The sequence below is a fragment of the Myxocyprinus asiaticus genome, chromosome 18, assembly GCF_019703515.2.
Source record: "Myxocyprinus asiaticus isolate MX2 ecotype Aquarium Trade chromosome 18, UBuf_Myxa_2, whole genome shotgun sequence".
NCBI classification, from domain to species: Eukaryota; Metazoa; Chordata; class Actinopteri; order Cypriniformes; family Catostomidae; genus Myxocyprinus; species Myxocyprinus asiaticus.
Window position 1 is genome coordinate 29,215,085 of NC_059361.1, and position 12,065 is coordinate 29,227,149.

Below are 12,065 nucleotides of genomic sequence, written 5' to 3' on the forward strand. Positions count from 1 at the left end.
GGTGCACTGCATAGAACGCCCCTTGGTGCTTCGGCTGAAAAAAGAGAGTATATTTTTCTAAAAGAGTATATTTCTCAAAAAGAGCGGCACACACGGAACGTCTTTTTAAAGACGCATCTTTTTAAAGATGCCTTTCCGTTTGTGTGTTATTCCTGGTTGTGGTCGTTACCTCTCAACTTCGGATGGTTACGATCGCTGTCTTTCGAGTCTGGGCGCGACCCACGCGGAGACAGTGTTCGTGGATGGATCATGTACTCATTGCGAGTAAGAAAACAAGCCACCCCACCGGCTCCCCACCTCGGTCCTTCTTCCTACGGGTATGAGGCCAGCACGGCTAGCACTGGGGGCCGGGTATCCCCCCACGGACCTCCCATTCCCCAGCACGCTCATCTGCCCCGATCGGGCTTCCGGATGAGTCTGCCGGCTCGTCTCACGGCGAGTTCTACTACTTGTTCTGAGCCCGCGAAGCTGATGAGCTCTCGAGCGCAGCATCGGAGAGTGGGCTCATCCAGTCAGACGCAGAAGCCTCAGCTGCCCCCCCCCCCCAGGGACGGTTTTCCAGTCACAGGCTGATGCAGAAATGATGGACATTTCCCGGGCGGCCGCGAGCATTGGGCTAGAGTGGAACCCTCTGCTCTCCCCTGAACCCTCACGGCTCGATGATTGGTTCCTGGGCTCGCGGCGCCGCTCAAAGCAGCCACGCCCTGCTCCAGTCCCTTTCTTTCCGGAAGTGCACGAGGAGCTGACAAAATCGTGGGAGGCACCTTTTACTGCCCAGTCCCGATCTTTCAGCTCCCCTGCCCTCACTACCCTCGATGGTGGGGCGGCCAGGGGCTATTCGGCGAGCACCTATGCCCGCAGAGCACCGCCACCTGGCGCGGATGCCCAGAGCTCCCGTCCAAGGCCTGTAGGTTCACGTCGTCCCTGACGACCAAAGTCTACAGTGCCGCTGGACAAGCCGCCTCCGCCCTGCACGCCATAGTTCTCCTGCAGGTCCACCAAGCCAAGGCGCTAAAAGAACTGCACATGGCTAGTTCCGCCCCAGATTTGATGCAGGAGCTGCACTCGGCGACCGACCTCGCTCTCCGGGCGATGAAGGTCACGGCTCTGTCGGGCGGGCGATGTCCACCTTAGTGGTCCAGGAGTGCCACATTTGGCTCAACCTGGTCGAGATGGGTGAGGCCGACAAGGCACGGTTCCTTGCTGCTCCTATCTCCCAGATTGGCCTATTCGGTGACACAGTCGAGGACTTTGCCCAGCAGTTTTCGACGGTGAAGCAGCAGACGGAGGCTATCGGCACATACTGCCCCGGCGCGGCTCAAGATCCCGCACCCCGCCTGCTCATCGCCAAGGGTAGCAGTATGCTAGCAGACGACACCCATCTCACGGCCGGCCGCCAAGAACCCACGGAAGGCTTCGAAGTGCCCCTGAGACGGGCGACCCAGGGACGACGAAACCCACCTTGGAGCTGGTAAGCAGACCACTCCATCCCCCGGTGGAGGGCCGGGAGGAGAATCTTTTGTTGCTTTTTCATTTAATTTCGCCGCATGCCCAAGTGGCTGCGGTATCCAACAGTTCAGCAAAAGAGCGGTTTCCTCATTCCCTGGGTCACATAATCGGTGTGCACGGCCGTCATCATGACCACCGTCCACCTTTCACCCTTGCAGGGTTGGAGCTCCAGCGGCAGTCTCCCCGCCCCTGTGCGCCCAGCTGTGGCACAAGTCTGCCCCCGATGTCACAGTCTCTACAGGTCGCGAGGACAGGCCTCTTCCTCCCCCATCCCAGGCTGTTCCGGGGGTGGTCACAAGGAGCCAGGTAAGTGCTTCGATGTCTCTGGACTCAGCACGACCACAACATGGCGTGGCACCGCGAGGCCCCAAATGCCAGTACGTCCGACGAGATTGTCCCTTTGGTCCCAGGTTCAGCGGCATCCACTTTACCTCGGTGAAGGACAAAAACGCTGCTACCTTGCGCGTGGAGATCGCTACCCTCCTACGGAAGGATGCAATAGAACTTGTCCCTCCGGCCGAGATGAAGAAGGGGTTTTATAGCCCCTACTTCATTGTACCGAAAAAAGGTGGTGGGTTGCGGCCAATCTGGCACCAAGATTGGTTCGCGGCAGTAGACCTGAAGGATGCGTACTTCCACGTCTCAATTCTACCTCGACACAGACCCTTCCTGCGGTTTGCATTCGAGGGTCGGGCGTATCAGTACAAGGTCCTCCTTTTCGGTCTGTCCTTGTCCCCTCGCGTCTTCACGAAGGCCGCAGAGGCAGCTCTTGCCCCGTTAAGGGAGGTGGGCATTCGCATTCTCATCTATCTCGACGATTGGCTAATCCTAGCTCACTCTTGTGTTGTGTGCACACAGGGACCTGGTGCTCTCGCACCTCAGCCGACTAGGGCTTCTGGTCAACTGGGAAAAGAGCAAGCTCCTCCCAGTTCAGAGCATCTCTTTTCTCAGTTTGGAGTTGGACTCAGTCTCGTTGACAGCGTGCCTCACGAACGAGCACGCACAGTCGGTGCTGACCTGTTTGAAGGCGTTCAAACAGAAAACAGCGGTTCCACTGAAATTCTTTCAGAGGCTCCTGGGGCATATGGCATCCTCACCGGTGGCCACTCCGCTCGGGTTGATGCATATGAGACCGCTTCAGCACTGGCTTCAGACTCGAGTCCCTAGATGGGCATGGCACCGCGGGACACATCGTATGGTCATCACGCCGATCTGTCACCATCTCTTTAGCCCTTGGACCGACCTCCGTTTCTACGGGCAGGTGTTCCCCTAGAGCAGGTCTCCAGGCACGTGGTGGTCACAACAGATGCCTCCAAGATGGGCTGGGGCGCTGTTTGCAACGGGCACGCAGCCGCCAGCTTATGGACGGGCCCGCGGCTGCGTTGGAACATCAACTGCCTCGAGTTGCTGGCAATTCTGCTCGCCCTGCGGAGGTTCCAGCTGTTGATCCAGGGCAAGCACGTGTTAGTTCGGACAGACAACACGGCAACGGTAGCATATGTCAACCGTCAAGGTGGTCTGCGCTCCCGTTGTATATCACAACTTGCCCGCCGTCTCCTCCTCTGGAGTCAGCAGCACCTCAAGTCGCTGCGAGCCACTCACATCCCGGGAGACCTCAACACTGCAGCGGATGCGCTGTCACTGCAGGTTACCCTCAGGGGAGAGTGGAGACTCCACCCTCAGGTGGTCCAGCTGATCTGGAGTCGATTCGGACAGGCACAGGTAGACCTGTTTGCCTCCCAAGAATCCTCCCACTGCCCGCTCTGGTACGCCCTGACCGAGGCATCTCTCGGTATAGATGCGCTGGCACACAGCTGGCCCCCTGGACTGCGCAAATATGTGTTTCCCCCAGTGAGCCTACTTGCACAGACCCTGTGCAAGGTCAGGGAGGATGAGGAACAGGTCGTCCTGGTAGCACCCTACTGGCCCACCCAGACGTGGTTCTCGGACCTCATGCTCCTCGCGACAGCCCCCCCCCGGCGAATTCCCCTGAGGAAGGACCTTTTAAGCAGTCTACCACCCGCTGTGCTAGACACAATCACTCAGGCTAGGGCCCCCTCTACGAGGTGCCTGTATGCCTTTAAGTGGCATCTGTTCGCTAAGTGGTGTTCTTCCCGACGGGAAGACCCCCAGAGATGCGCAGTCGGATTAGTGCTTTCCTTCCTGCAGAAGAGGTTGGAAGGGCGGTTGTCCCCTTCCACCTTGAAGGTGTATGTAGCCGCTATAGCGGCACACCACGACACAGTGGACGGTAAGTCCTTAGGGAAGCACGACCTGATCATCAGGTTCCTGAGAGGCACCAGGAGGCTGAATCCCTTCAGACCGCACCTCGTTCCCTCATGGGACCTCTCTGTAGTTCTTCAGGGTCAACAGAGAGCCCCCTTTGAGCCTTTGCAGTCAGCTGAGCTTAAGGCTCTCTCCTTGAAGACTGCCCTCCTGACTGCGCTCACTTCCATCAAGAGGGTAGGAGACTTGCAAGCATTCTTTGTCAGCGAAACGTGCCTGGAGTTCGGTCCGGGCTACTCTCACGTGATCCTGAGACCCCGACCGGGCTATGTGCTCAAGGTTCCCACGACCCCTTTTAGGGACCAGGTGGTGAACCTGCAAGCGCTGCCCCAGGAGGAGGCAGACCCAGCCCTGACATTGCTGTGTCCGGTGCGTGCTTTACGCATCTATTTGGATCGCACGCAGAGCTTTAGAGTCTCTGAGCAGCTCTTTGTCTGCTTTGGTGGACAGCGAAAAGGAAGCGCTGTCTCCAAACAGAGGATCGTCCACTGGCTCATTGACGCCATAACTATGGCATATCATGCCCAGGACGTCCCTCCCCCGGTAGAGCTATGTGCCCATTCTACCAGGGGTGTAGCGGCCTCCTGGGCCTTGACCAGGGGTGCCTCTCTAACAGACATTTGCAGAGCAGCGGGCTGGGCAACACCCAACACCTTTGCGAGGTTCTACAAGCTCCGGGTGGAACCAGTTTCGTCCCGTGTAGTGGCATGCACAAGCAGGTAAGTCCAGGACAGCCGGCCGGGTGTATCACTTGCGCATAGTGCCTTTCACCTCCCCTGAGCTGAAGACATGCGCCGTTAACTCCCAGTAGTGTTCACAAACTGTGTTCCCTGGTTGATTTCCTCCGAGCCTGTGGCAGGCGAGTCTTTGGAGAGACTCGCTGCCGGCCCAGTACACGTGCTAACTAAAGACCTGTACTGGGGTAGGTGCTCCGCATGTGGCGGTTCCCCGCAGGTAACCCCATGTGACGTATATCTTCCGTTAATTCATTTTCCTGTTGGCAAACTGCGTCTTCCTTGGGCAGAGGCCCCTCTGCCCCTGTCGCCATGCTTGTAGTAACTCCTCCCCCATAGGGTAGGACCTACCACAGGACTTCTCCACATGGCATACTTCCGACATAGCTTGGCAAATCCATGTGACGTATCTCCCCTTGGGAGGGACACCCCCCCCCAACTAGACCTGGTCGACCCAGTCGGTTAATCCCCCTTTTTTTGGCGAGTGGAAAAAAAAGGGAATAAGAGGCTGGGCTAGCTTGTCTCTATCTTTTGGTTAGTCGACTTGTCCCAAAGGGCCGTTCGACACTCATAACAGTGTTGGGGGAGGTTACGTGTCAGCCTGGTGCGCTGGCTAAGAGGCACACAGTGGTCTGCCCTTCACACACCACCAGTTCATGTAACACAGTTCAGCCAGTTGCGGCGCTTTGTATAGGGACCACTAGTGTCAATACATCGACACAACTTCGAGTGAGTGACAGATAGGGAACGTCCTGGTTACTTGCGTAACCTCCGTTCCCTGATGGAGGGAACGAGACGTTGTGTCCCTCCTGCCACAACGCTGAACTACAGGCTGAAATGGCCGGGACCTTGTCTCGGCTCCTCAGCATAAAACCTGAATGAGTGGTTGCATACCAGCTCCTTTTATACCCGTATGTCCGGGGGAGTGGTACGCAAATACCACTCGCCAATTTTCATTGGCCTTTTATCAAAGACCAGAGGTGTCTCGGGCTCCAAAGTGTGACCCCTAGTGTCACTACATTGACACAACTTCTCGTTCACTCCATCAGGGAATGGAGGTTACGCAAGTAACCAGGACATTTCTTTAAATTAGATGTGGAGTTGGACACTAATGTTTTTCTTTATGAAAGGCAGAATGGCAGTTTGTGGTCAACGATATTTCGTCCACTCTTTTACATGTAAGAAAATGCCACCTGTACCTTCAAGACCCAAAAGCCCCTAGCTATGACATTATAGCTGCCAAGACGGGTTGTTTGTGAATGTTCAAAATTGCATTTTTAACATTTTTAACTATTTTCTTAACATTTTAATCTTCTTCTTAACCATTTATTTGATTGGACTGACAAAGATTAATACATTTTAAAACACAATATTAATAAGAAATGCAAATAAACAGGAATAAAACTGGATGCCACTTGCAGAAATTAAACAAAATAGTTAGGTCATGTGACAACAATATAGTATATGGATTTTAACTAGGCTTGCTTGCATGTTTCCATATTAAGGCCTATTTATTGTTTTTATCTCTTTTATTACTGACACTTTTATTTTTGGACGCTTTTAATTCTTTTACTATGTTTTTTTTTTAATGTTTTTTGAGATTTTCTGTGAATTACTTTGTACATTTACATTTATGCATTTGGTAGATGCTTTTATCCAAAGCAACTTACAGTGCATTCAAGGTTTTCATTTGATCAATTTGTGTGTTCCCTGGGAACTGAACTCATGATCTTGCTGTTGTTAGCTCCATGCTCTACAAGATCCCCTAATTTTTAAAAAACCCTTGTATGAGAAGTTGTCCGATGTGGACGTGTCTCACCAAATGCTTACCAAGAGCAGTCGGTCTTTACACTGCAAAGCTCGGCACAGAAGCCGCATCTGCAATGGCATAAATGTATTTACACAACACAGTGTGCAGCATGTGCGGTGTTTAGAAAAGCGCTGTTCTCACTAGATTGACAATAATTTTTAACAAATTGACAACAACAAATATTTTTCTTTCACAACTACCTTATTTTGTGGTCGTTATGAGAGAAGTATTCTGTCATTTTATTTTATATAACTGTATTTTGGTGGGGCCTGGGTAGCTCAGCGAATAAATACACTGACTACCACCCCTGGAGTCGCGAGTTCGAATCCAGCCAGGTCCCCTAAGCAACCAAATTGGCCCGGTTGCTAGGGAGGGTAGAGTCACACAGGGTAACCTCCTCGTGGTCGCTATAATGTGGTTCTCACTCTTGATGGGGCACGCGATGATTTGTGCATGGATGCTGTGGAGAATAGTGTGAAGCCTCCACATGCGCTATGACTCTGCGGTAACGCGCTCAAGCCATGTGATAAGATATGCGGCTTTACAGTCTCAGACACGGAGGCAACTGAGATTCGTCCTCCGCCACCCGGATTGAGGCGAGTCACTACACCACCACAAGGACTTAGAGCACACTGGGAATTCCAAATTGGGGAGAATAGGGGAGAAAAAAATAAAATAAATAATAATAATAAAAAAAGGAACTGTATTTTGAATACAGGTGATTGAAAACGTATCGAGGGCAGAATTCAGTTACTTCATTTTCGTATTCTGAATACGTAACGCTGTTACATATTTTCCGTTACAGCCCAACCCTGGTCATGTGCAATGAGCTTTAAACATAATTCATGTTTAAAAATGTCTACATAGACCAACACATACCTAATCCCTCATTGCATGCTTGTAGAATTTATTATACTGTATGAGTCATTTAGCAAATGATTGTTCTAGAAGACAAAAAACTGGACACCACTGAACATTTGTTCCCTATTTGCAGTGGAATTAATGTGCAATATAATATTTTCTCTGTTGTCCTATTTTGATCACTCTCCTATGTTGACTTTTGACTTTGCAGGCGTTTGGTGAAAGCATTTGCCATTGTTTACAGAAATACTGCCTAAATTACAGCACAGCCATCCTTTATCTGGACAGCCTGAAGCTCAGAGAGGACTTTGGCTCCTTTGTGAAGGTAACCGTGGCGAGCGCAATTTGACATGGTAAATCAGGGTTAGTCTGAATGCTCTGACAATATGTAGGGAACAGGGCAAGGTTCATGCCACTGCTGTATGGTTGTCAGGGACCGTTGCTCCTTGCATTAGAACACGATGACCAGATCTGTGGTGAATGAGAGTGTTGACACAGCTACTCACCCCGCTTACATCATCTGTTGTATTAAGCTGACTCCACATCAATTTTGGCCTGTCACTTCTCTCTTATATCAGGCCCTCACCCAACCTCATACTTTTCCACTCCGCTACACAGGGAGGATCTGGTTTGTCAGTTGACTCTCGTTTATTCATGGGAAAAAGTATAATCTCTTAAAAAAACACTCAGCACTATAGCTCTGTTCCAAAAACTCCTGCTAAATTAAGACCAACTTAACCAGCATGCAATTCTCATGCAATATTCTAGGCTGCTTTATGTTGCTTTGGTGCTGGCTTATAGCTGGGGGACTAGTATATCCATGTTGTTCTCCAGCAAAACTTAGCTAGTGAATCTGATCTACTAGTATCAGTTTTCTGCTAATGTTGGTTAACCAAGGAAGTCTTGCTAGTTGAGCCAGTCAAAAAGTTCTGCACACCAGCATTCAAAACACAACATATGCCGGTGACCAGCTACTAAGCTAGGCAGCTCACTAGCCCAGCTGTCTATTTTCTACATAGCCAGCTACCTTTTAAGACAGCATCCTAACCATTATGGACCTCGTAAGTGACCGATTTGGGACGCTCTACAGTAAACAGGCAACAACTCCACACACCACATAAACAGAATTCAACACAGGAGACTCAACGTTTTTGGGGGGAATGAACTATCCCTTTAAAATGCTGCCTATATATGCCACTTACTAGGTTTTGGAAGAAAGCATACATCTCTATTTCTCCCCCTCTCTTCCTTCTCACTATTTTTCTCGGTCAGTGGTGTGAACGTAACGAGCAGTGCCGCAGGCTGCAGCTGAAGGATCTGCTGGTGGCTCCTCTACAGAGGTTCACACGGTACCCTCTGCTTTTGAAGAACATAGGAAAGAGAGGCTGCTCAGAGCAAGAGGAGAGCGCTCTACAGAGCATCGTGGACATAATTGACCAAGCCATCTGTAAGTTTTGTCCTCCCACTTTACATAGAATCGAATAGAATACACTGTAAAAAGTGGTAAAGATGCAATTGTTACCTTCAGAGTCTATTTCTATTTGATCTAACCCTTAAAAATTTGTTTGTTAGTGTAACATAATGTAATATTTTTAGCTTGAATAAAGTCAGTCAGTTTAGATGTTTTTTTACGTGATGCACATTTTTTTACCAGGGATGCACGGATACAAAATATATGTGCCGATACCGATATCTGATTACCGGTAGTTTGGTGGTTCTGCTGTTTTATGCTACTTTATTTCAAATGACTAATAATTGATTACACAACTTCGAAATAAATTTAAATAATCACTTTCTTCTCTATGTCTCAACACGTCTTCCATGTTTAAATTTACTAGTCTCAGTTATAAACAAAACACTTATTATTAACTCACATTATCATTATTAACTTACATTAGTTGAATTATAAATAGCCTCTTGTTAGGCTCACATCAAGTAAGATTTGTAAAAAAAAAAAAAAATTATGTCTCACATTAACTGAATTCTGAAGGATGAAGCTTGTAAATTTTTAATTGAGGCAGTCTACAATTTTAACAAACTCGTCATATTCCTTACTCTGTTGAGCTTTAAGGTGAGTAATCAAATTCATTGTTAAACATTTTGGGTAACATTAGTTCCACCTCAAGAATTTCTAGCAGTGCAAAGCTTACAAATTGCAACTTGCAATTGGGTTGTCACCCAATTCTCCATTTTTCCATCCTTTTTTGATTAACAGAAAATAATCAGCCCCCTCATTATCAGCTGTTTTTAAACAATCGGTCAATGTCCAGTGTGACTGAATGATACAAAAGGGATAACGTAATGTGAGGTAGTCGTTATTGCAGATTATTACACAGGTCTCTGGAATACTCGATTCTGATTGGTCAGTGGCGCCATCTAGCAGTCTGATATTTCTGAGTAACATCCGCATTAAGACATATATGATTGGTCATTTGGGTATTGCGAGTCATCTTTCCTACTTCTCGTATCCCTACAAGTAAGCTAATAAAATAATTTCAACTCATGTCAATGTTTCATGTCCATTTACTTATTTATTTGATAAGTTGAATAATGAGCAGTCAGACAGTCATTTTCACAAAATAAACACCAACAGAACTCTGACACATACTGGAGGTGAAATTCAGCTGTTCAGTGATTTCTTTCTTCTTACATAACATAATTTCAATGCAAATCAATATTTTATGGCCATTTATTTATTTATTTGGTTAGCAGCCGTGTAATAAGCCCCTTCAGGGTGATACAAGACCTGATCACCCTGTCTGGGTTTATTTTGCGATAACAAACGGATGACTGTACATTATCCCTTATTATTGTGTCACACTAAAGGTTTATTTTGTGATAATGACCAGCAGACTGTACTTTACTTATTACATGACTACATTCAAAATAAATATGAAATATTGATTTGAGTCATGAGACTAACACGAGTTGACCTAGCCTGCAAGATTCATTGTTTTATTGTAAATCTTGTGCATGTTTTCTGTGCAGACTTTCTCAGGTGGGGACACTTTGATCTTGTTTTAGTTACATGCTCATGTCAAATGAGGAATTAGAAAAAGTGACAGGTAACTTTTCCAGTTCTCTGCTGGCCATCATGGGGAAGCTGTTTGTGAGGCGTGTTGTGGCAGCCACTAAAGAAATGCAGAGTGACAGTTGCAAAATGAAGGTGTGAGATGTCACCCAAAACAGCTGAAAGTATGCTTCATGGTTTTAGTAAACCATGAAAACGTGACACTGTCTTTGTATCTGCATTCAATATCACAGCTGTCATGCAAAAGCCTTGTTATCTTTCTGGAGCATTACACACCTTGTCATAAATCCCTTTTGTTTTTATTAACTATAAGAAAGTGAGATTAAAATGTATTGCATAATACAGTGTTTGTGCTGTTTCATTCCATGCTGTCTGAGTTCACATATGCAGGTGCTTCTGCAGTTACTATTTTTATAGTCACTATGTTTTTGTTAGACTACTCCCTGCAAAATTCCATTATCATCACATGAAAAAATTAATTTTGAAGTGAAAACATTTTTCCATTGAATCACTTACGGAATGAGTAAAGACCCAATTTACTAAGACAAACATTTATTTGAAAAAATAAAGATATTTAAAAAGATACAATGAAAGTTAAATGGTGACTGAGGCTGTCATTATGCCTAACATCTCCTTTTGTGTCCCATGGAAGAAAGTAAGTCATACAGGCTTTAAACAACTTGAGGGTGAGTAAATAATGACAGAATTTTCATTTTTGGGTGAAATATCCCTCTGACTAGGGCATTTGACCAGTGTTTGCCAGCCTGTTTTGGCTTGTCAACCTGCTTGCGTACTGATTTACAGCTAGACCAGCTCAATGCGAAGAATAGGCATTATCGTTCACGCAAAAGCAGTTTTCTCAATTCAAAACATCTCAGGATGGCTCAACTCATTTCAGCACACTTTATGGGAGTCAAGTTCCCACAAATGATAATGAGGGTGTGTATACAGAACTGCAATGCTTCCTTATGACTTTCGTGCAATTACAATGAGAGACTGCAAATGAAAAGTTGCCAGATGGGTGTGGGCTTCAAACAACCATTTCATGCTTGTGTCATTGTTGATAAAAGAGCTTTTATGTGGAACTCTGAAGGAAGAGTCTAGAACGCAATTGCCTCCAACTGAACAGTCAAAAAACAGGATCTCTGATTGTTGGTACAAAAGCAGCAATGTTTGTTTGGGAGGTGTGGATGAACCGTCTAACAATTTGTAGCCAGCCTTCTTTGTATAGATTGATGAAACAATAAGATTCCTATCCAACTCTCTTTTTCTCTTTCTCTTTGTCTCTCTACAGATGATCTTGAAGGGAAAGTTAAGTGGTTGGACAACTACCATAAGGTGAAGCAGCTGAAGGAAGCTCTGGTGTGGTTTCCTGTGTGGCAGCGAGACAAGAAAGCCCATATACCCGAGGTCTGGCAAAATCAAAATTTTCAGACACCCTCGAAAAAGTAAAATGTTGTCATTATTACTTACCCTCACGTTGTTCCAAACTCATATGACTTTCTTTCTTCCGTAGAACACAAAAAGAGGAATTTTTTAATAAAGCACTGGGCCGCTCTTTTCCATGCAATTACAATAAATGGGTACTGACCATAATAAATGGTGCTTTGGCATCCCCTTTAAAGCTTGAAAGCTCCAGTTACATTATTACAGTTACTACTTTTCCATAGAAGTTGCACAGGAGCAATAAAACAGCTCTTTGGCTCTTTTGGGTGAACAGTGGTTCCACGTGTTTGAAATGAGATTTATTTTCTTAAAATTACTATGTAATCCCAACACAAACACTTTGTTTAGAAAGAACCTAGTGAAATTGAGTAAACCCAACAAAATTAGA

General features: G+C 46.9%; 1 protein-coding gene across 1 annotated transcript in view; it reads left to right on the forward strand.

Annotated features, from left to right (window-relative positions):
* Positions 1–12,065, forward strand: part of LOC127456517 (pleckstrin homology domain-containing family G member 7-like) — a 30,628-nt gene that overhangs the window by 10,749 nt on the left and 7,814 nt on the right. Inside the window, exons 10-12 of the mRNA XM_051725052.1 lie at positions 7,412–7,525; positions 8,473–8,647; positions 11,526–11,641. Of these exons, the coding sequence (XP_051581012.1) occupies positions 7,412–7,525; positions 8,473–8,647; positions 11,526–11,641 (405 nt within the window). The remainder of the gene's footprint in view (positions 1–7,411; positions 7,526–8,472; positions 8,648–11,525; positions 11,642–12,065) is intronic.